This window comes from Orycteropus afer, unplaced genomic scaffold (assembly GCF_000298275.1).
Source record: "Orycteropus afer afer isolate SDZICR_OR568_19922 unplaced genomic scaffold, OryAfe1.0 scaffold00052, whole genome shotgun sequence".
Classification (NCBI taxonomy): Eukaryota; Metazoa; Chordata; class Mammalia; order Tubulidentata; family Orycteropodidae; genus Orycteropus; species Orycteropus afer.
The window spans coordinates 14,056,681-14,081,096 of NW_006921639.1; the positions used below are offsets into that span (position 1 = coordinate 14,056,681).

The 24,416-nt window shown below is 40.6% G+C and overlaps 1 protein-coding gene across 1 annotated transcript in view; it reads left to right on the forward strand.

Annotated features, from left to right (window-relative positions):
• The window catches only part of KCNMA1 (potassium calcium-activated channel subfamily M alpha 1), a 1,147,148-nt gene that overhangs the window by 1,059,853 nt on the left and 62,879 nt on the right, over positions 1-24,416 (forward strand). Inside the window, exon 23 of the mRNA XM_007938677.2 lies at positions 22,307-22,420. Within this exon, the coding sequence (XP_007936868.1) occupies positions 22,307-22,420 (114 nt within the window). The remainder of the gene's footprint in view (positions 1-22,306; positions 22,421-24,416) is intronic.

Consider the following 24,416-nt stretch of genomic DNA (forward strand, 5'->3'; position numbering starts at 1 on the left):
TTTGCCTGCAAATTTATAGTTTTGTCTCCATTTTCAGAAAGCCCTGTTTTCAGTGACGTATAGCACTCTAGGTAGTTTTTAAGGAGCAAACTCCTCTGGAGTTGCCTGTGTCGGCAACAACTCTTATGTAGATGGCACACGAGGGATGGAGCGTTGATCGGCTCCTTTAAGATGACAAATGGGCTGAGGGTGTTATTGTCTTTGATTGCACGCCTTACATCATCTGTATGTAGGAATAAGAGGACCATACTTTATCTTTAGCCATTTTATAAATATTTAAGTCCTTATAGTTGCCTAAAGATATTAAAGCATATTTTACAGTAGTCGGAATATAAATATTATATATAGCACAAGATACCAAAGTAGTTTAATGAATTCATAATTTTCTGTTCACTTTTATTGGAATGTGTTTTATGTTCCAAAAGTTCCATTTAAAGAATAAGATACCATTCCGCTCCCTGACAACACACCAAGCTTGGCTGGCGTTATGGGGTCTCAGTTCCAATGTCAGTGGAAGCTTCCATTAGGAGGCAGAGAGACAGGAAGTTGGGGCCCTGAGATACATTTTCTCTATCTCTGTTTAAAAAATATATAAATAACATTTTGAATAAACAATTCTGGTGCTTATTTAACTCATTAAAGTGTTCCAAGGAGAAAACTTTTTATAGCCCCTTGCCTCTATTTTAAGGAGATTAATTTTAAAAACTAGGGGTAAGAACCATAACGATATAAGTTTGCAATTTCCCTGTCCTCACCAGTCCAGCTGTCTTTGTAAACAGGGATGCAGGTCCTTCTTGCCAGTATACAGTTGTGATTCAGGGTCTTGATTTGGACAGCCTCCCAATTGCCATCCTGAATATTTCTCCTAAATCAAAGAGTTCCAAGTTGCTTTCTTCTTTTCTTAAATGCAAGAGGTGACAGGGAGAATATTACTGAACCTCTTTTCAATTTTCCAGTGAAATATAAAGACTTTCCTCTTTAATATTTCACAAAGTTTCTCCAGCTCCCAGTGGGAGTCCATGCTGGGTAATGTTTGCTAATTACCAACAACAAAACCAGACATACAACGCTGGTAAATTACCTGACCCTTTCCATTTTAATGAGACAACAAGGATTTCACGAAGTGATGTTGTTTCACTGGTTAATGGTGTCAGCAATGTTGTAATTGTGGGTTGAGACACATTAGCTGAACAACCACATGTAGAAAGGGCTTTCTCTCGACAAGGCCTTTGGAGACTAGAACCATATTATCATTAAGCCTCTGTCATTTGCATGCTGCTAATCACTTACTTTATTATTCTGTGTATCCATTGTCTTTCTTTAATTGCTCTTTAAATTAAAATTAAAAATAGTTCTAAAGCCCACAATAGCTAGGATAACATCTTGATTATGAAGATAACTTCAAGAAAATGGAATGACTGGTAATATATTGTCAGGATTATGAGAGAGTCCCACAGTTATGTACTGTGCCTGCCAGCCTCAGGGGCCTAATTGTAGCAGTTTCTCTTCCTTTAGCCCATACTGTTTGTTTAATAAATGGTTATTTATGGCCTTTTTGGCCATTATAGCAACTTTGGAGAAAGTACATCCTTCTCATTGGTTTGGGCACTGAATTTTCCTTCTTTAGCAAAGGTATAAAACTGGATCGAAAGGCAGGACCTACAAGACAGCTTGTGAGGTCCTCTGAAGGAGACCTTCTTGCTTCCTTCCCCTATCTTGTCTAATTTCTATGGCTATACTTTTAAAACTTGTAGCCATGAAAGAGACATAAACTTCAGAGCTGAAAGAGGTTTTAGAGTCATCATCATTTTACAGATGAGAACCAGGGTGGTTGCCATGACTACCATCATGCAGCAGGAAGTAAACACCAATTATCTATTAGGGAGTAGAATGGATGCAAGACCTCCCAGAGGGAGAATCATGATTTATGGGTTATTCCTGAGAGGGGATGTAAGGTCATGCCTATAATTGTGAATGTAGAAACTATCAAGCTGTATAGCGACATTGATAAAATGTATTTAGTGAGTGTCTCTTATATTCATGTATCTTGTATTTCTTGATACATGCTACCTGGTAGGATATGGGAAGAAAGGGTGCGTGTCTTCTACTTCCTTAATAAAGCAACCCCATGGACTTTGCACTCTTTTTTTTTTTTTTTTTTTTTGTGATTTGGGTGAAGATTTACAGAGCAAATTCACTTTCCATACAGCAGTTCACATACACTTTGTCTCATGTCATTGACCACAGTTTACCACAATGCAACAGCTCCCCTGCCACTTCCTCCTCATAGTTACCTCTTCCCAGTTTCCATCCCTCCATACACTCCTGCCCCCTGAGCTGTCTCCCCGTGCATAAGCATCCCTTCTTTCTCCCATGATTGTTCTCTCCAAGGAGTATATCTACTTGAGGTAAATGTTCAACTCATATGCCTGTATTTTGTTTGGCTGGAAACCACAGGTGTGGGTTCAATTCCAGACCTGAGGGGCAGCTAAGGGCCATAGTCTCAGTGTTCTACCAGGCTCTATCGGACCAGCAAACCTGGTCCCCACCTTTTTTTTTTTTTCTTTCTCCAAATGATTTTGAGTTTTGTTCCACATTGTTCTCCCTCTCTATCAAGGATCTCCTACATAGATCCCCTTCCAAGTGGATGACAGTGTTAGCTGGGCACCATCTAGTTCTTCTGGTCTCATAGTTGTATAGGCTGCAGATCGGATGGTGTGCCAGTCGCTAGACTAATTCTTTCCATGAATCTTTGATTTTCTTCATTCTTCTTTGCTCTGGATGAGGAGAGATCCATTGTTGCATCTAGATGGCAGCTTGCTAGCTTTTAAGATCCCAGTCGCTACTCACCAAAGTAGGAGGTGGAAAAATGTTTTGTGTAGTATGTTATGCCAGTTGAGCTTGATGTCCCCTGTGACTATGGTCCTCAACCCACAGGTTCAACTACTCGGTCCCTCTGGGTAGCTGGCTGTGACCGTAATCTTGCCCCTTGTCAGCTCTACTATACACCTGGGAATTCTGATCATTCACATAAACTTATAGGACCATTGTCTGCAGACTTTACACTCTTAAGTCATTCCTGGATATTGAGTGACTAACTCTAGAATTATCCTGGTTTCAGTATTATGTATCTGCCCTAAAATTAGGACCATAGGTTTCCAAGAGTCAGAAAGGATTTGGGGTTTTACTTTGTCTCATTTTACAGATGAGAAAACCAAGTTTGGATAAGACCACTGAACCCCTCCACATTCTCACAGATAGTGGTAACCTGGTGAAACCCACCCCTTTTGATTCTCTGTGAAGTTCTCTGTCAGCTCTGCAAGGCTATTTATGATATGTTGTTGTTGTTGTTATGTGCCGTCGAGTCAGCCCTGACTCATAGTGACCCCTCCTTGGGTTTCCGAGGCAGTATCACTAAGGAAGTAGGATTGCCCAACACAGTAACTTCTTGTTGTTGTTATATGCCATTGTAGCGACCCTTCCTTGGGTTGCCGAGGCAGTATCACTATAGAAGTAGATTGCCCAACCTTCCTTCCGAGGAGTGGGTGGTGGGTTTGAACCGCCAGCCTTCTGGTTAGTAGTTAAGTGCCTTAGGCACTACGCTACCAGAGCTCAGGACTTAAAAAGTGCTGACTATGCGCCAGGCACTGTTATAAGCAGCATTATTTGTAGTTCATTTAATCTTCATAACATTCCCTTCTCTTTCCCATTTTATAGATGAGAAAACTGAGGCACAGAGGTTAAATACATTGCCCCAGATTACAAAACTAGAAACTGAAAGAGGCAGGATTCAAACTCAATCTGACTCCAGAGTTGAAGTTTTTAAGCATGACGTTGTGGTTGATATCAGGTTGTGTCACAGGATCCTGCTGTAAATATAGTTGCTCAAAAGCAAACTAGTATCAATCAACCCCTCACTTGGAGAACAGGTGTGTGTGTGTGTGTGTGTGTGTGCATGCGCACGCGTGCCAAGATCCAAGATTTTGTTACCTATTCATCTGCCAGCATAAATATACAGACAGGAATGCCTTTAAAACTTTTTTTTTTTTAATTAAATTTTTTTTTTTTTTCTTTCTACAGGGCTATCAAATGTTTGAAACTTCAGCTAATATATAGACTAGGTATCCTGTCTCTATAACCTTTCAGAGACAGCTGGCTAAATGTTGGAAGTGATGGGATTCTGCTTTTCCTGAATTGCATGGCAATGCCTGGGTTCACTTGGCAAATCTATCTTTTACAGCCACTTAATTTTCTGTGTGCTTAAGATACGGATGTTTGAGTTTGCTTGTGATTTCGTAGCTCTGGTTTTTGCTACACTGGCCATCAGTTCATAGTAAACCAATCAACTGGTGCCCACTTGGCATTTGGTGTTTTAAATGTAAAAAGACATTTGAACTACATGACAAATGCTGGAAAACAAAACGTGTAGCCCTGCGAGTTTAAAGAAACTGTTTATAATGTAAAGGTGGTTACATTTTCAGTCAATCTATCACTTTAATGAGCTCTTTGTGTTTCTTTGATTAATGCTCACAAAAGGGGGAGAAAAAAATTGATGTAATGGAAACAAAATGGTATATAGTCTTGGCAGCATGAAAGGGGTTTTCTGTGTGTTTTATTAGTATACACTTCATACTGTGTCTTGCAACGTATATGTCTGCCACTTCCCTGGCATAGTAGACCTCTAATTTATTGGAAATGTGATCCAGTATGAAAGAGAAGATCCCATATTAGTGACAAAACAGCCTTTGTTCTCTTGTGATAGATGGCAGCAAAGAGGAATTAATAATTATTAAAAATTATTAATGATAAAGAAAATGCTGTCATAATCCCTGCTACATTGAAATGGAGAATCCAGTGGGTATGAAGAGAAAAAAGAGAAAAATAAAGATGGTTAAATAGCATTTAAACCGAGAGAATAATGAGTACGTTTAAAAATAATGCATGGAGACCTTGTAGGGTGCAAATGGTGAAAGCACTGAGCTGCTAATAAAAGGTTGGAGGTTAGTGTCCACCCAGAGGTGCCTCCAGAGAAAGACCTGGCAATCTGCTTCCAAAAAACCAGCCACTGAAAACCCTGTGGAGAAAGTTTACTCTGACACACATGGGATCACCATGAGTCAAGATTGACCCAGTAATGGCAACTTGTAAAATAGAGAATAAAGGGAATGAAAAATGGCAGTAAAAGATATCTTTAGGAAGCAATTCAGTGAGGGGAGAGATGTTAGTCAAGGCAGGCTTACTGAAGATGAAGGAGGTTTAGGAGTTGGGTTGGAAGAGAAGAGAAGGGACAGCATTTTGGAAACCTTAAGGCTTGTGGGAAGCAGGAATGGGAATCAACAAGCACCATTATTCTTCTGTGTTGGAAGCCAGGCCTGGCTGGTCCTCTCTGTGCATGGAGCCGTATGGGTTTGCACGAGCACTGAAGCACTTAGCAGTGAGGACAGTGATAGAGTTCTTGCTTTCCATGTGAGAGACCAAAGTTCACTTTCTGTGCAGCCACCACTCTTCTCGTAGCTTGTGTGTTGCCATGATGCTAAACAGGTTTCAACAGAGCTCCCAGGCTAAAACACACTAGGAAGAAGAGTCCTGGTGATGTGCTTCCAAAAATCAGCCAGTGAAAACCCTAGGAATGACATCATCCTGATCTTCTTGTGTATGATGTCACCATAAGTCAGAAGCCACCTCATTTGCGTCTAACAACAACAAGCTCTTAGCAGCCTTGTGTCTCAGATTATGACTGGCTCTTACAGAGTGATCTGAGGGAAAATGACACAGGGCTGGGAACCATGAAGAGTCTCTTTTGGCCCTATTTTCTTTTAGCCCATTTACTCTGTAACTTCAGACTGGCCAGTTCTCATCTCAGAATGTTCTTTTCCCCATCTGCCAGATCAAAAGCAAAAAAAAAAAAAAAAAACTCACTGCCGTAGAGTCAGATCCGACTCATAGTGACCCCTCCTTGGGTTTGCAAGGCAGTATCTGGTAGCATAGTGGCTAAAGCACTTGACTGCTAACCAGAAGGCTGGCGTTTCAACCCCCCCAGCCACTCCTCGGAAGGAAGGTTGGGCAATCCTACTTCCGTAGTGATACTGCCTCGGAAACCCAAGGAGGGGTCGCTATGAGTCGGGGGCGACTCGACGGCAAATAACAACAACAACAACAACATCACTATGGAAGTAGATTGCCCAATCTTCCTTCCTTGGAGTGGCTGGTGAGTTTGAACCACCAGTCTTTTGATTGGCAATCAAATGCCTTAGGCACTACACCAGCAGAGCTGGCAAATCAAAGAAGTGCTTACATTTATAGGATCTTTACAACTCTAAAAAGGTATGTCCGTCTATCCACAATATCTACCAATTCCTCTCAGCCCATAGCGATCATGCATTATTTATATGGTCATCATACAAGTAATACACATTCATTTTATAAAATTTAGCAATTAAATACACCCAAAGAGAAATACTTATTACCTTTCATTTTACCACACAGACGTAAGAAAGTTGACATGTTAGGCTTGTTTCTGTAGATGTAAGATATATATACTTTTCCCTCTAAAATGAATTGTACATACTAGTTTGTAACCTGTTTTCCCACAAACATTTTATCATGGCCATTTTTCCATGTTGTTAAACATTTTATGCATCATTTTTAATGCATATATAATAATATAATCAGTATCCTAGAATTGGACATTCATGCTGTTTTCAATTTAACGTTGTTATTAATAACTATGAATGAAGAACCTTTGTAGCAAAATCTTTAATCTGAGGAAATCATAGCTGTTCACTTATTTTTAGAAGTGGATTTGCTTAGGCCAAAGAGTATATAAAAGTTTAAATCATTTGATTCAGAATACCAAAGTGGGTATGTCTTATTTTTAAGTTATACGGTGAATGTTGTTGTTGTTATGATGTGCTGTCAAGTCTGACCCGACTCATAGTGACCCCTCCTTGGGTTTCTGAGGCAGTATCACTGCAGAAGTAGATTGCCCAGCCTTCCTTCCAAGGAATGGCTGATGGGTTTGAACCGCCAGCCTTCTGGTTAGCAGTCAAGTCCTTAGGCACTATAGGAAGTGGTAAAAAGCAATCATGGTCAGCGACTAACCAAAACGTTGATGACTCGAGATTATGGTAGAGGCACCTGTGAAGAAAGCCTGGCAATCTGCTTCCCAAACCCAGTTGTTGAAAATGCTATGGAGCCCATTCTACTGTAACACACATGGGGCCACCTGGAGTCAGAATCAAATATGATAGCAACTGATTGAACTAGTTTGAAAAAGCAATTGAGAAGTTATAGAGAATTCCCTGTGACACCATGAACTCTTGGGAAAATGAAAACACTCGACCAGGTGAATATTAGGTTTCTTTCCAAATCTGTCTATGATTTTGGTTGTCTAAGTTGTGAGATGTTTTCTTTCTTCCTTCCTTCTTTTTTTGTTGCTTAAAGGAACTTTTTAAAACTACAGCATCTACATTAACCAACCCCTCTGAAAGACAGATATTATAGAATAAGCTTTTTATGGAAAATGATTTTGCTTGGAGGGACAACTCTTGCAAAGATGTTTGTTTCATGTGTGTGAGACATCTAAGTGTGGACTCTATCTTAAGAAGTTTAATAGACAAATAGCCATAGAGAGCTTTTGTTTGGTTTGGTTTAGTTCAAACCCAAAACACAAATTGTAATAAGGATGAGGCACTTTATGCAGGTTGTATAGCTAGCTTCACAAGGCACTAATCAAATACAGCTTCTAGAAAAAAAAATTCCATTAAAAAAGTAGCTGCTCAAGCTGAAGTGGCATAACATACTACCCAAAACATTGTTCCACATCCTACTTTGGTGAGTAGCGACTGAAATCTTGGAAACTGGCAAGTGGGCATCTAGATGCAGTGATGAGTCTCTCCTTGCCAAAGCAAAGAAGAATGAAGAAAACCAAAGATTCATGGTAACAATTAGTCCAAGTGACTGACATACCATGTGATCCTCAGCCTATACGACTATGAGACCAGAACTAGATGGTGCCTGGCTACCACTCTCAACCACTTGGAGGGGAAATCTCTGTAGGAGAGCCTGAATAGAGTGGGAGAACAATGTGGAACAAAACTCAAAATCATTGGGGAGGGGGGAAGGGACCAGGTTTGCTAGTCTGATAGAACCTGATGGAACCACTGAGACTATGGCCCCTAGCTGTCCTTCAGGTCTGGAATTGAACCCACTCCTGTGGCTTCCAGCCAAACAAAAGACAGGCATATGAGGTGAAAATTTACACATGGTATATACACTCCTTGGAGAGAACAATCATGGGAGAATAGAAGGGCTGTGTATGCACAGGGAGACAGCTCAGGGGTCAGGAGGGCATAGAAGGAAGGACACAGGGAAGAGGTAACTGTGGGGAGGAAGTGAGAGGGGAGCTATTGCATTGTAGTAAATTGTAGTCAATGTCATGAGACAAAATGTATGTGAACTGCTGTATGGAAAGTGAATTTGCTCTGTAAACTTCCACCGAAATCACAATTTAGGGGAAAAAAAAAAAAAAGCTGCTGAGGCTGCTTTTATACAACCAAATACCTTGTGGAATTTGGTAATTTGGTTCCTCAGTTTGGAGGTTTAAGGTCATGGTTTCATGGGACATCCCAATTAACTGGCCTAATAATATGTTTAGTGCTTCTGTTCTACCTCCTACTTTATTGTATAGTGCCTGTGGTCTTAAAAGTTTTCAAGTGATTAGGTATATAAAATGCAAATGCAACCACTTCCGTGGAGATGGATCTGATTCTTAGTGACCTCTCCTTGAGTTTCCAAGGCAGTATCACTACGGAAGTATATTGCCAAACCTTCCTACCAAGGAGTGACTGGTGGGTTTGAACTGCCAGCCTTCTGGTCAGCAGTTAAGTGCCTTAGGCACTACAGTACCAAAGCTCCTGACTAGATATATATCCTAGAGAATTAGGAGCTGTGACATGAATAGATAGATGCATATCTGTGTTCATTAAAGCAATATTCCCAATAGCAAAAAGACGGAAGCAACCTAAATGCCCATCAGTGGAGAAATGGATCAAAAAACTGTACACAGTGGAATACTACACACCTTTAAGAACAATGATGAGTCTGCAAAACATCTCATAACATGGAAGAACTTAGAGGAGGACACCATGCTGTGTGAAATTACTCAATCACAAAAGGACAAGTACTGTATGAAACCACTATTGTGAACAGTCAAGAAATGGGTTTCACAAAAAAAAAGAAAAGAAAAATTCTTGGATGGTAACCAGGGATCGGTGAGGGAAGGAAGGTAAACCACTACTTAAGTGTAGAGCCATATTAACTTGGGTGAAGGGAATAAAATTTAAAAGTAAAAAAAGATAAAAAAAAAACCCGACCCCCCTCAAAAAAAAAAACATTGATTAAGCTCCTGTTATCTCCCTGGCACAGTGGAGTCCTCTCAGGCAGCCCATTGCTAAGTAGGGAACTGCAGGTTAAGTTAGGAAAATCTCTTTGTCCAAAGTAGGGCCCAATAGGCAATGATAATAGAACACAGGGAAATTTTGAGGGAAAAAATCTTGCAAATGGACATCCAAGTCACAATAATTGGTCTCTAATTTACTTGGAGTAACAGAGGGAGAAGGAGATTTAGGAATAGAAGGAAGAAATGGAATGTGTGGCTCCTTGCCTCCATGAACAACTTCCTCCTTTGCCACAAAACAAGAAGAACTGGATGGTGCCCAGCTACCATTACTGAACATTTAATGAAAGAGTCTATAGCAGAATCCTAATCAAAAGGGGGAAGATGTAGAACAGAAATTCAAATTCTCATGAAATCCAGACACTCTGGGGTCTTGGAGGCTGGAAGAACCCCTGAAACTATTACCCTGAGATAATTTTTAACCTTAAACTAAAAATATCCCCTGAAGTCTTCTTAAAACCAAACAAACTTTCAGCTTAACTAGTCAAGAATGGAATGTCTGCTGGGAGTATTGTGCTGTTTGAGAATCTATTTATATGGGATCAAAATGACAGCAGCACTTTGAAATATTAGATAGGAAACTTTGGGGTTTATGTTAATAGAAGAACAACTTGGAAAAGGAGGGTGAGGATGGTTGCACAGCTCAAAGAATGTAATCACAATATCATTATAGAAGTAAAATTTGTGGAATTGGTGTATATTCTTCTGTGTATATGCTTAACAGCAACAAAAATAAAATATCTTTTTAAATGTCCAAGTTATCTATTGTCGATAGAAAGGAACTGTCTTGTCCCTGGTCATTGGGAACCTTGGATTAAGGTGTAGTCAGCCGTGTGTGTATAGCAGAAAGTCAGATGATCACGAACCATTTCACCAAAGAAAGAACAGATTTTTTTCTTAGTTGCTGTATTGGTTGGGATGTCTTGGTTGCAAATGATTAATCCAACTCAAAAAGGCTTAAATAAAAAGGGAATTTAATGGGTTCTATAACTGGGGTGCCTCTGGCTTCAGGCACTTTGAACAATGTCATAGCTCTGTCTCATTCTCTTCACCTCTTGCATTGATTTTTCCTATTTCACTCACCTTCTGGTGGATTTAATAGTCACCAGTAGGAATTCTAAGGAGCTCTTGTGGTGCAGTGTCTAAGGCATTTGACTGCTAACCAGAAGGCTGGCGGTTCATATCCACCAGCTACTCCACAGAGGGAAGACCAGGCAGTCTACTTCCGTAAAGATTTACTGCCTCAGAAATCCAGTGGGGGGTCTCTATGAGTCGGAGTCAACTCAGTGGCAGTGGGTTTGGGTTTTTTGGTAGGAATTCTTGCCCTTCAGGCAGGAGACTTGGGTTTGAGTCCCCTCAGGTGCAGATACCACCTGTCTGTCAGTGGAGGCTTGTGCTGAACAGGTTTCAGCAGAGCTTCCACACAAAGATGAGGAAGAAAGGCCTGGCAATCTACTTCTGAGAATGACGCAGTGAAAACCTTGTGCATCGCAACAGTTCAACCTGCAACCAGTCATGGGGATGGGCAGGGTGCTTTGGTCTGTTGTGCATGGGGTCCCTATGAGTCGGAGGCCAACTCGACAGCAGCTAACAGAAACAGCATCCCCATGCTTACATTCTTCTGGCTTCACAACGACAGCATATTTAACATCTTTTAGAAAAAGGGCTTTCCAACATCATTGGCCCAGCTTGAGACACAGGCTTATCTCTAAATCAAGGTGATGGGGGACAGTCTTACTGGCTCTCTGAAGTCAGATTGCCTGGTGTCACATGTCATTACTGTGGCCAGGGTTGGGATCAGATTACTTCCTCCACCAAACACTGTGTAATAGGTTCCTCACATGGAGAGGGATTTAAAGGGGAAGAGATAACAAGAGATATGAACTAAACTGCTAACTACAAGGCAGATGGGTCAAACCTACCCTGCTCTGTGGAAGGAAATTGGCAATCTACTTCCATAAAGATTTACTGCCTTGGAAACCCAATGGGGGTCACTATGAGTTAGAATTGACTCAGTGATGACTTTGGTTTTTGGTTTTGTATACTGACTTTGCCATTAACCAACTCCAAAGCCTTAGATAGAATAACTTTTCCTCTCTAGACCTCAGTTTCTTCGTCTTTAAAATGGAGGAATTGATTAGAAGGTTCCCAGACCTTTTATATCTTAAACTACAGAGTGATTGGTAAAGAGACATAATTAGATTTTATAGAATTGTCTATAAGGTGTCCACTTTCTCTCTAGGCTCTGGGGAGGGGAGAATTATTAACTCCAGTTTCTCTACCGCAATTAGCAGAGAGTTGCCCCCTCTCCTCCTCTCCCAACTTTGACCACCAGCACTTGGGAGAGACCTACAGTCACCTAGGGTTCCTATGTGGAAAGTGGCTGGTTAGAATAGCTTTGGGGTGGTTTCAGGAGAAGCTGGCACCTAGGTAAATAATAATTTTTTATTGAGCAAACACTGGTCAGCTACCTGCCCTTCCTTACTCCAGGACTCCAGCTTTGTGAGAAGCCACTGAAAACTACTGTGGAAAAAGTATTACAAGGTTAAACTAAGGTTTTTCCCTTGGCTGGATTTCTCTGGCAGTCTTGCCTAAAACTCTATTTCCCAAATCAACCCTGTGCTCATGAATTTTCCCCCCCACAAGTTAAAGAAGAGATTGTGCTTCTTCTATACATGGAATTTTCTTTACTTCAGCCGCTAAAGAATTTGCTGGAATACATACTGCAGAAATGACTGCTGTGGCTATTACTGTAGTTGCTCAGGGGAGCTATTCAGATGCCTCATTTATTGGAGCTTAATAGATTAAAAGTCCAAATTGAGTCTCATGATATAAGCCTAATCAAGTTCTAATCTGCATAATTTTCTCATAAGCAGCAATGGGAAATTTGGATAATTTATGTTTCAGCAGTTGCCAATCATGTGTTAAATAGCATTGTTGCATTTACTTATCAAAATATTTTTATTGATCTTCACTTCATCTGACATTTGGCTTTGGGACTTTTTTTTTCCCTGGCATTAACAGGAAATTTAATTCATCTCCTAGATGATGTAATATGAGATGTTTCTCTTGATTTTAACATGTCTTTATAGATCATTTTTAACGGTGATCTTTCCCTTTTACAACTTCATATTGAATACCTGTCTCAGCAAACCTAGATGACTCGGCCTAATTTATTTCTGTAGTTTAACGCAGCATATGGATTTCTAACCATCATTTATATGCATACAATAAAAGATAATTTGGCCCACCATTTGAACCAATTCCTTTATGTTAAATCTATTGGGGGAGGGTGGAAGCACTTACTTTCATTTCTCCATCTATTCTAGGGGAGGTGATTGATAAGAACTTCCATCTCCCTCTCTCCCTGGAAAGGCTTAGGGATTTAACTAGGGAAGATTTAGAAAGTACTTTGTGTTTCCCCCATGGAAAAGTACTGTAATAAAGCATTTATTATATGTACTGAGTTGTGCATGCTGCCATACCAAAGCAAGTTAAGCATAACTACAATGGGTCCCAGTAGTTATCTGCTATTGTTTAAAAGTGAAAACGATAAAAGAGTAAGACTGGCTCAGGCTGCAAACTCACCTGCCAGGATTGGTACATGAGAAGGAGAGACCAGAAGACGTGTAGGGGAGGCAGCCTGCTTTGTGGTTATTGTGATATCAGACTGCCAAGCTGAGCTCCCACTTGTGTGCTGGGTACACTTGAGTAGGTTATTTGACCGCTCTGAGCTTTATTTTGGTCCCCAAACTCCCAGAGAATGAAGCCTTGGTGGTGCAGTGAGTGGTTAAATGTTTGGCTGCTAACTGAAAGGCTGGCGGTTCAAACACACCAGCCACTCCAAGAGAGAACGATGCAGCAGTCTGCCTCCATAAAAGTTGACAGCCTTGGCAACGCTATGGGGCATTCTACTCTGTCTTATCAGGTTGCTGTAGGACAGAATTGACTCACTATAGAATTGCTGTAAGTCAGAATTGACCTGACAGCAATGGGTTTGGTTTGGTTTAAACTCACAGGAAGGAGCCATGGTGGTCCAGTGGTTAAACACTTGGCTACTAACCCGAAGGTCAGCAGTTTGAATCCACCAGCCTCTCTATGGGAGAAAGATTTGACAGTGTGCTTCCGTAAAAGATTATATAGCATTGGAACCCCTATGGGGGCAATTCTACTCTGTCCTGTAATGTCACTATGAATTAGAATCAACTGGATGGCAACAGGTTTGGTTTAACAGAAATGCACAGGGTGGTTATGAATAAATGTGGTACCCCAGGTGAAGGCCTTTAACACAGATCTGGTAGATGATAACAAGCAATATGATACAGTGGTTTAGAGGAAACTCAGGAGCCAATTTGCCTGGGTTCAAATATGAGATCTGCTAATTCCTATATCATGCCCTTGGACAAGTTGCTTAACTTCTCTGTGCCTCAGTTTCTTTATCTGTAAAATACGGTATCTCTTAGGATGGTTTGGAGAACTAAAGATGTCATTACCTACTCATGATTCCAACTCATGGAAACCCCATGTATTTCAGAGTAGAACTGTGCTCCATAAAGTTTTCACGAAGTAGGGTTTTCAGAAGTGGATTGCCAGGCCTTTCTTGTGAGGTACCTCTCGGTAGATTCAAAACACCAACTTTTCAGTTAGTAATAGCTGAGCACTTAACTGATTGCATCACCCAGTGCTAAAGAGGCAGGGAGGCCACATCTTCTGACCTCCTCTAACCCCACAAGAGGAAGACAGAATCACCATCAGTAGCCCAAGGCCTATTCCTGCAAGGCCAGATATGCTATCTCCCTCCAGCCCTTTCACCTACCCTGACACCAACTGTTCCTCCCACAGCACTCCCCACCTTTCTTCTGGGTTCAATAATTCACTACAGTGTCCACACAGAACTCACAGATTATGGGGTTTATTAGGGAAGCACTAGGCTACAATTCAAGTTCAAGAAAAATGCTTAGTCTCTCTCAGCCTGCCGTCTCTCACCCAACAGTCTCTTAGAGTCTCTCTCCCAGCAGAGCGTGTCCCTCGGTGTCTCTTTCAGCAATTCATGTCTCTTGCGTCTCTTTCCCAGCATTTGCGTGTCTCTCAGGAGCGCATGTCTCTTTCAGCAGCACGTCCTTCTCAGCCAGCAGTCAGAGAGCAACTTCTTCTGCCTCTCGGAGGCCTCCTTTTGAGCCTGGCAGAGTGGCCAAACTAACCAATCGTAACATGAGAATTCTAAGCACCTGAGAGAGATCGGGAACCTCCCAGATCATTGTTTAGTGCCACGCCCAACAGAAATACCCCAGGTGGACAATTTTAGCATTCAGGAGCTCCTCATTTGCTCATGGCAAATTCCACCTCGGGGTTTACAAAGACTTATGGGTAGAAAAGCCACACTAAGTAATTCACTACACTGCACCCAGCAACTCCAAACAAGTCATTACATGAACAGAATTTAGTGTCTAGTAACTACTCAGTAAGTGTTAGCTCTTATAAGTTTCCCTTGATATTCTATTTAAACCCTCCTTCATCTTCAATTCTCTCAGTCAGTTTAGATCTAGAATATTCTTTCCTTTGCTTTGAGTTCCTAAGGAACATCACATTTAGTCTTTCTTATTCTCTGATGCAGTCATGTCTACATTACATGGAAATTCTCTATGACCATTCCTTCTGGTAGATATTGTCCAAGCCACAGCCTTTGTTCATTTATTAACCACATGGTGCCTCTTGGATGCATGGATGGATCCAGTAGGTACCCAAAACAGTTAATTAAAATGGAGACCTTGGTGATCTCATTATTATTCCTGTGTCTCTGCTCCTTGTGCTTTTCAAGAATAAGAAAAGTGTTTAGATTAAATTATTTAATTCCAATCCATTCTAACTATAATGTCCTTGTCTCAACATCTGACCAAAGGTCCTTGACCTTTTTATAATCTCATTGGTAGGAGCTAAGTGCTGCCAACCCCTGGAAAACAGTATCATTAATAGACTGTTGGCCAAAGCTGATTTTGCTTGGCTAAACCCCACAGAGGTACATGTAGTCAAGAACACTGATGCTGGAAAAGAATCCAGAGAGTAGTGAACACCATTTTAGGAGCCTGATAAACAAATGAGAAGAGTTTGTGCCCCCAAAGAAGTAAGGGAAGTGGAGAAATTAGGTAGAGAAATCAGAAGACTTCAGAGAGACACTGAATTTGCTATAACAAGAAAAGAAACCTTTATTAGATGAACTCTGGCCACCAGTTTTCATCAGAGCTAAAAAAAAATCTGTCTCTCTGCATATTCAGAATCCCCCTTCTTTAGATATTTTGGGCTGCATTTTTATCACTGACTGATACGATTGTTCCTACCAAGATACATACATACTTCTCATTGCTGTCTTATCAATTTATTAGGGTTTTCTCTACATGGAAATTCTTTCTTTCTTTCTTTCAAAAAGATCTATCAAAAGCTTTCTAAGTTCTTTGCCCATAGGGAAGGGGCTGGTAATAGATGCTCTACCAACCCAAAAAGATTTAGAGCATATCTAGTAAAATATTACCATCTGTAGCCAAGACTTTTTAGTACTTGCTTCGTATGAGACATAAACTAAATGTTTGAATTGTACTAAATATTTTGAATATATGATTTCATTTTATCCTCATAACTGCCCTATGTAGCAGGTATAAGTTACAGTGAACTGCATTTAGGACTGTCTGGGTTTTTGTTTGTTTGCTTTTGGCACATCGTATCATTAGTAATATGTACTCAAACCAAAATAAAGAAAACAACTCATTGCCATTGAGTTGATTCTGATTCACAGTGACTCCCATTCAGGTTCCAAGGCTGTACATCTTTATGGATGCAGATTGCCTCATCTTTCTTGCAGAGTGGCTTGTGGGTTCGAAACACTGACCTTTTGATTAGCAGCCAAATGCCTTAACCAACACACCACCAGAGCTCCTTAATATGTACGATATACACTGTTAAATCATATCTTTAAATTTATATGTAATGTTTCTAACCCTCAAAGACAAATAAAGATCACCTTTATAAAGATAATGATAATAAAATGTAATAATAATGAAAACTTAAAAAAAAAAAAAAGGAAATGAAGTATTTGAATTATATAAGATCGCACTTACAATGGAGTCATTGAAACAGAACCCTGTTATAAGTCTGGAACTACCTCTACTTTCATTTTGTAGATGAAAAAACCAGAGGCTTGGAGAAATGTCACATGGTACTCACTGTCACTTTCTAATAAGCAGATGAGCTTAGAACCCAAGCCATCTGCCTACAACATTCTTAACCATTCCATTTTATTTCTTCTCTATGCACTCAGTATTTTGTAGACGTTATGGGAAACTCAAAGAAGTGAAAAACTCACCTGCACTCGAGTTCTTATATAAAAAAACGTAGTGAGAATTCTTGGCGTGGGGCAATGTTGCTTAAGGCATTTATGCCTATTACCGAATAAATAAACATGACATAAAGTCAGTCAAATCTATTGCTGGGAATTGGAATGGGCAAGATCCTTCCATTTAAGGAGATAAGGCAGTCCTGGGAAGTCAGTTTTAACATGAACGTTGACTCCCATGTTCATGTTCAAGACAGAGAATGTTGACTGTTGAGTTGGCCCTTGATTCATGGTGACACCATTCACAAAGGAAGGGAATGCTGTCCATCTTTCTTCCCTTCTTATGATTGATTGTGGATCAGACCATTGTGATCCACAGGGTTTGAATGGGCTGATTTTCAGAAGTAGATTGCCAGGCCTTTCTTCCTACTCCATGTTTGTCTGGAAATTCTGGTGGGAACTATTCAGCATCATAGGAGCACATAGGTGGTGGCCATGTGGGAGGTGCACTGGCAGGGAATTGAACCCAAGTTTCCTGCATGAAAAGTAAGAATTCTAGAATTCCACCACTGAGCTACAATTGCCTCCAGAGAGAATGGGGACACATCTAAAGAAACAGGGGTCTTCTTGCTGAGAGCTGGGGCTTTAGATGATTTAGTAAACTTGAATATTTTTCTGATTGTGAAATTCTGTTTCTCCAATGTTGACATTCTTGGCCCTTTTCTGGTAATGTAAGTGGTTGTTTCTAAAATTAATGTACTGAGTGTTAGTTCAACTAATGGAAGGAGTGTTTCCTAGTTTTCACTCTTCACTTGCTGTAGATCCCTAGAGCATATTCCATGTGCCAGTGGCTTTCACATGCAAAATTGGAATGTTGTTATGCATAAAGAAAGTTAAAGCACACCCAAAGATGTTGCTATTGCTGCAGGATTCTCCACATTAGGGAAGGGAAGGAGATGACAATCAGGAATTAGAACACAGTTCAGATCTGCCCCTTTATCAACTGCTGCTGTGATGAATGGGGCAGATATCATCAAATGGCATCAAAGGCCAGATCGCCTCATCCCATCAGATGGAAAAAGCCTGAGTTCCTTTTCTTTCTTTCCTTTTTTTAATTATAATCTGGGTGAAATTTTACAGAGCAAATTAGTTTTCCATTCAACAATTTCTGTACATTTTGTTTCCTGACATTGTTTGCAATCATATAGATAGATGTAACAGGACCCTTCCCCCTGTCTTCCTGGGTTCTCTGTTTCCATTCATCCTCCATTCCTTTTGAGCTTTGTTTTGGGCCAAATGCTGCCCCTTTGGTCTCATATGGTTGATTGTACTGAGAAGAACACTCCTCCTTGGTTTTATTATTGACTTTATAGACCTGTCTATTGTTTGATGGAAAGTTGATCCCAGATACGGGTTCAGTTCCAGGCTTGCAGGGTATCTCAGGCCCACAGTCTTGGGGGTTCCACCAGTCTCTATCAGACTGGTAAGTCTGGTCTTTTTTACATTTTTGAATTTTGTTCTACTTTTCTTTTTTCTCTCTCTATTGAGGACATTCTGTTATGGTCCTGATCAGAGCATTTGGTAGTGGTAGGTAGGCACCATCTAGTTCTTCTGGTCTCTGAGTAGTGGAAGTTGTGGTCCATGTGGTCCGTCAGTCCTTTGGACTAATTGTTTCCTTGAGTCTTTGACTTTCTTCACTCTTCTTCATTCCAGATGAGGAGAGACCAATAGTTGCATCTTAGATGGCCACTCCAAGCTTCTAAGACCCCAGTCATTACTCACCAAAGTAGGATACAGAGCACTGTCATCGTGTGCTTTGTTATGCCAATTGACCTGGATGCTCCCTGAGACTGTAGTACTAAATCCCCAAGCCCAGTGAGTCATTCCTTCAGATTGTTTGGTTATAGCTAAGAAGTTTTTAGAACATTCCCCCCTGCTCTACAATACCCTTGGATGTATTTACAGCATGTACCAATACTTATGTGGAAATAGCCTCTGCCAAACGTGTGTGCAATGTGTGTGTGTGTGTGTGTGTACATGTACTCATTCACCTTCTCATATCTGTTCAGCTTGCATGTCTACCTGTGTATCTACTTGTATTTGTTGTGTATTGTTACTATAATTACAGGATTGGGTAGATAATAGTATTGACCTTTGTAAAGGTAAATTCTAATACCATGTGACCTCAGTGACTGCCTTTCCTTTCATCTCCATTAATACGTATCTACTCTCTAATTAGTGATTTATTCACCTTTACCCTCTCATCCCTGATAACCATCAATGAATGTTTCTTTCTGTACATAAACATTTTCTTAATTTTTCTTAACTAGTGGTCTCATACAATATTTATCCTTTTGTGATTGACTTACTTTACTCATCATATAATGTCCTCTAGATTCATTTGTGTTATGAGCTATTTCACAGATTCTTCATTATTCTTTAATGTTGCATAGTATGTACCACAGGTTGTTTATCTATTCATCCGTTGATGGGCACTTAGGTTGTTTCTGTCTCTTTGCTATTATGAATAATGCTGTCATGAACGTAGGTGTGCATATGTCTGTTTGTGTCATGGAAGCCTGAGTTTGTATTCTCTTCAAGGTCATGTAGGGAATCTAGGTCAGCCCTGTCATTGCAGACTACAGTTTTCCCTTATAAGGATCCAAAAGGAAAAAACAATGCTAATAAATTCTATTACTCTTTAACACAACTCTGTGTGAGGTGAAGATATGAAATCTGTAGTCTTTGCCATTTGCTTTGAAACATGTGACACTAGAAAAGTAGTGAAATAGAGACATTATCATTGCTGAAGTTTTCTAACTGAAGCACCCTTCCTTGGGTCATGCACAGGGGAGGGAAGGATCTTCCATGGAGAGATGACTTTGGACACTCACCATAGTTTGTCAGTTGCATATGCTAATAGAACCAGGCTTGGGGACTTGAAGGGGAAAATGGAATATGAAAGCAAAATGAAAGAGGACTTTGAGGCAAGCATGTCATCTCTAAATGAAGGTTTCATGCAAAGGAATTGAGTCTCTTCACAGCTGAAAATGGAATCTTTAAATAAGATAAAATAAAAGGCTTGTTGCAGGTTCTATAATGAAATACAGTTTTCCTAATACCCTGTGACCTGCATTTCTCCCTGGTTTATGGGTGCTATTCCTTAACGTACAAACCCGTATTTTCTCAAGTCAGCATTTGATGATGGATGTCAAAATACAGGCCATGTATTATGCATATAGCATTACCGTTTTAAGGTGTTTACTTGTCAAGTTGAAGAAATTCAAAACGTCACATCCATTGAATCTGCACAGCTGTCACTTGCAGTTTTTCATGCCTTTGAATGAAACTTCTGATGAAAACAGTTTAGTTTTCCCCTTCACTATTCTAGGGAAAGAGAACAGCTAGCATTTTAAATGCATATTCTTGGTTAGGTAGTTGGCTGAAAAAATGCACATTCTAAAGTTTAGAAACATGGACACAACACTGTCATTCAAAATGACTTACCCTGTTCACAGTCTATTAATGTAAAAATAAAACTAAACGCAATCAGGGCAAAACTATTAAATGAAACTTCTTTCTTTCTTGAAGTATGGCACTCAATGAATGCTCTGAAATTTATACAGAGAAGAGCAGAAAATAAGAAAACATTCATATTTTTCTGGCATTTCATACAGTATGCACCTGCAAAACAATGGGCAATTATTGAGCACCTGTCATTTCGTTCTTGCTAGATAAAGCTTGACACTAGCCAGATTTAACCCAATCTTGTCACATCACTGGAGAATGAGTCAGGAATCTAGTCATATTATTTATTTGGAGTTTTGTCCTAGGAAACTTAGCAAGTGGCTTTGTACCCATAAGTCCCTAATACATTGATAAACTCATGTGGCAATTCATAAAGAATAAAGAGAGAAACCGCAGCGAATGTGGACAGCTGCCTGGCTATCTTTGGAGGTGTGGGGAGCACATGGATGGGCCTTTGCAGTCAGCATTGAGCTGATGGTACCATTTGCCATATGCTTCACTTGATGAAATTAACCAAATGAATGTAAGAGGTAAATAATTTTTGATATATGTATATAGGTCAGTACTTTTTAAAGGCTTTCTATGTCTCTAGGCACATTCTTAAAGAGGTAGTCAGCCAGCCTCACTGAGATCATTCTAAACTTTAACCAAACTTGAAGTTGTGGTTGGGTCAAGCTAATGCTGATGTGTACTTAGGACTTGGGCCTGAGACCCAGAGAAGCCCAAACTGCCAGATAAGAAACCAACTGTACTACTTCCCAATATTTCTGTCTTCACACCTTGCTTATGAGACCTGTTTTGGGCTCATTGGGAGTTCAAAATATACAGACACACATATACAAGTCTGACTCAAGTGGCTACCAACCAAAAGGCTGGCAGTTTGACAGTTTGAACTCACCCAAAATCTCTGTGGAAGAAGAGGTCTAGCAATGTGCTTCTATAAACATTACAGCCATGAAAACCCTATGGAGAGGTTCTGCTCTGTAACACATAGAGTCACCATGAGGCAAGGCCAACTCAATGACAGCTAATGACAACATATATCGATGTAAGGTGGTTCCAGTGCTGGCTACTTCAAGAACTTGAGGAAAGCTTTTTCTGTGGTTCAGATTAGCCAGTATCATTAAGTTAGCTTTTCTTCAGTTGATGCCTATCCTAGTTGCAAAAGGGCTCCACAGTTCCAGGCACTAAAGGCACGTAAAGCAATGTCCAGTGAATTAAAAACAAATCTCTTCATATGTGTTTCTTTCTAAGATCAAGGAAACTTTTCCTGAAAGCCCTCCACCCCAGCAGATTTCCTCTCACCATTGGCCAGAGATGTGTCAGAAACCTGGATCTAAGTCACTCACTGGCAAAAGGATAAACAATTAATTGGTTTAAAGTAACAGTCAGGATGGGCTAGGTTTTGCTGTGGTAACAAAAATCCCCCAAATCTCAGTGGCTTAAAGCAACATAGATTTATTTTTTTCACACTCATAGTGCTTAGTGGGTCTGGTTCCCTGTCCAGGGTTGTTGCTCTGCTTTCATCTCCATAGAAACCTGTGTTTCCATTGTTATCAGGCCTGAGAAGAAAGAGGTGGCAAAGCAAGCACAAGACATTAAACACTTGTACCAGAAGTAGCACAGTGATACTTACTGCTTTTGCTCACTTTTTGTGGACCAGAGCATTTCCTATGTCACGTGGGTCTATCTAACTTCAAGGCTTGTCTAACTTGCACAGAAGTACAATCTCCTGTGTGCCTGGTAGGAGAGGTTAACCAAAATCTGTGAGCAGGATAAATAATTGGTGTAGAGTCTGAATTTTTAGGGAACTGTTGAAGTGAATTGGGATTTTTTATAATGGTCTTCCACTTTGTCTCATCAGAGTTTATCTTGAGAGCGCAGTTTATTTACCTGTAATAATACACAGGCGACACATCTTGGGTTGTATGTGTACACAGTACTCTGATTATTTCTGAATTTTCCACATCTCTGATTTTTCTCTTCCTTCCCACTAGGGTTCACACCTCCAGGAATGGACAGATCCTCTCCAGATAATAGCCCAGTACATGGGATGTTACGCCAGCCATCCATCACAACTGGGGTCAACATCCCCATCATCACTGAACTAGGTAGGCCTTGGGGAGAATTTTTACCCTGTCTTCCAGATCAAGCAGCATATATGGAAGCTGGCCTGTTTCCTAGCCCTTTCAGCATAGAAGTCTACAGTGGGGTTTATTTTGGGAGAGGAGACAGAAGGGTACAGGTAGAAACATGACAGATTACCAAAGGGAAAACTGATCTATCTTTCCTCTGAAATGAATAGACAGTTTCCTTCATGCTGGTCACTGTTTCCAATGGAGCATAGTATAATGGATTTAAGATGGGGCATGAGTTGGGGAAGGAGTAAGAGGGGAGGAAAGGCCTAGTCTATAAATACTTTCTGGTGATTTTCACTGGAAGCACCTCTTTTCAGAATTCTTTCTGGACAGGTCTTAAGATTGGAGTCCTCCACTGATGCACATAGCCTTAGATATAAGCCAAACCTATTTCAAGAACTGGGCAGAAGGATTGGGTTAATGTGTAATAACTATAACGTGCAATAACTCTACATATAATCTGTCTGTGTTAGTTGAACTGCTTTGCAGCCAGAGCTCATTTGTAGTGAATGTCACTCTATTCCGAAAACTGATGGGATCTTGAGGGCTGTAATTGTTGGTCAATGGAATGCTGCTTTTAACATGGCCATGACATTCCCCCGCTACCACTTGTAAATTTGCAAATCTACATAGTGGCCTTTTTCTCCCAAGATAAATGGTCCCAGGTCCCTTTACTTTAGAATGTTTCATCTGTTACTCCCTCACTCTCTTTCTTTTTCTGTACTTTCCTCCACTCCCTTTCCCCAAACCTTAAATGCTGTATCCAATTAGCTAAACCGGGCAAGTTGCCTTTGGTATCAGTCAATCAGGAAAAAAACAGTGGGACGCACATTCTAATGATAACTGAACTGGGTAAGAAGCACTGTTTTCCTTCACATCAGAATCTGCTTTAGTTCTGTTGTTGGTGTTTCCAACTATCATCAGCTTGTTTTTTATTTCACCGGCTGCAACAGAAAGGCTACCCTCACGGCACTGCTTTGAATGTGTTTTATTTGTGGCTCTGGTTGGAATCGACTGTCTTGTTCTGGCCTTTCTTAATGATTTCTTCCCTACACAGCATCAGTAAACCTTTGATCACACCCATCTGACCTGGCAGTTCTTTCCCAAGCATCTTTGCTCTAATTCATTTTCTTTGGGCCTTTTCTTTTTTTTTTTTTTTTTTCCCTTTTCCACGTGTCCCCCTGCTCTCCCGCCTTCTCCCCTTCTAGTCCTCTTGGACCACACTGTCAGTTTGACTGACACATCTTCACAGCTCTCAGAGGAAGTCAAAGGAGAAATATAAAAATTTTAAGATAAGAAACCTAAGACCATGCCTTCCCTCCAGCTGTTTATTTTCCTTTATTCTGACTTTATTTGTCTATTTTTTTTCCCCCTACTAGGCCCTTTCTCAGAAGCTCTGGTTCTAAAGCCATAAAAGCAGCCAGCTCCTAGGGGGTCTTTTCTTACTAAAGCCAGGCTTCAGGATGGGTTGGAAGAATGAGGTTAGCAGCTGCTAAGGCCCAGCTCTGCACCCTGACTCTCACACTCGGGGCCCCAAGCCCCCTCTGGGAGATTGCCAGTGGACTCATCAGGAAGATAAAGTCCTCTAGTGATTACTGCATTTGTCAAAGCCTTTCCCAGTTCCCTATGACTTGGTTAATGACTCCACGAAAGGCACCCATCAGCAGTGGGTCTCAGGACTGGGGATTGATCTTCTAAATAGAGACAGCAAAAGTGCTGCTCAGTGGAGGGGTGGATAGAGAGGTGGGGAGCACCTGCCTTCAAATGACTCACAAATGAAACGAACACTCCATTTTCTTGGCCCAAAAATATATTTCAAAATAAGAGAGCAGGCTTTTAACACAGTAATCTTGCTGTGCGACGTCTAGAAACTAAGGAATAAATTGTCCACCATTCAGCACTGCATTATTGTCAGCATAGCTATTTATCAGGGCAAAATCCACTCAGGTCAGGGAGTATCACACTATTT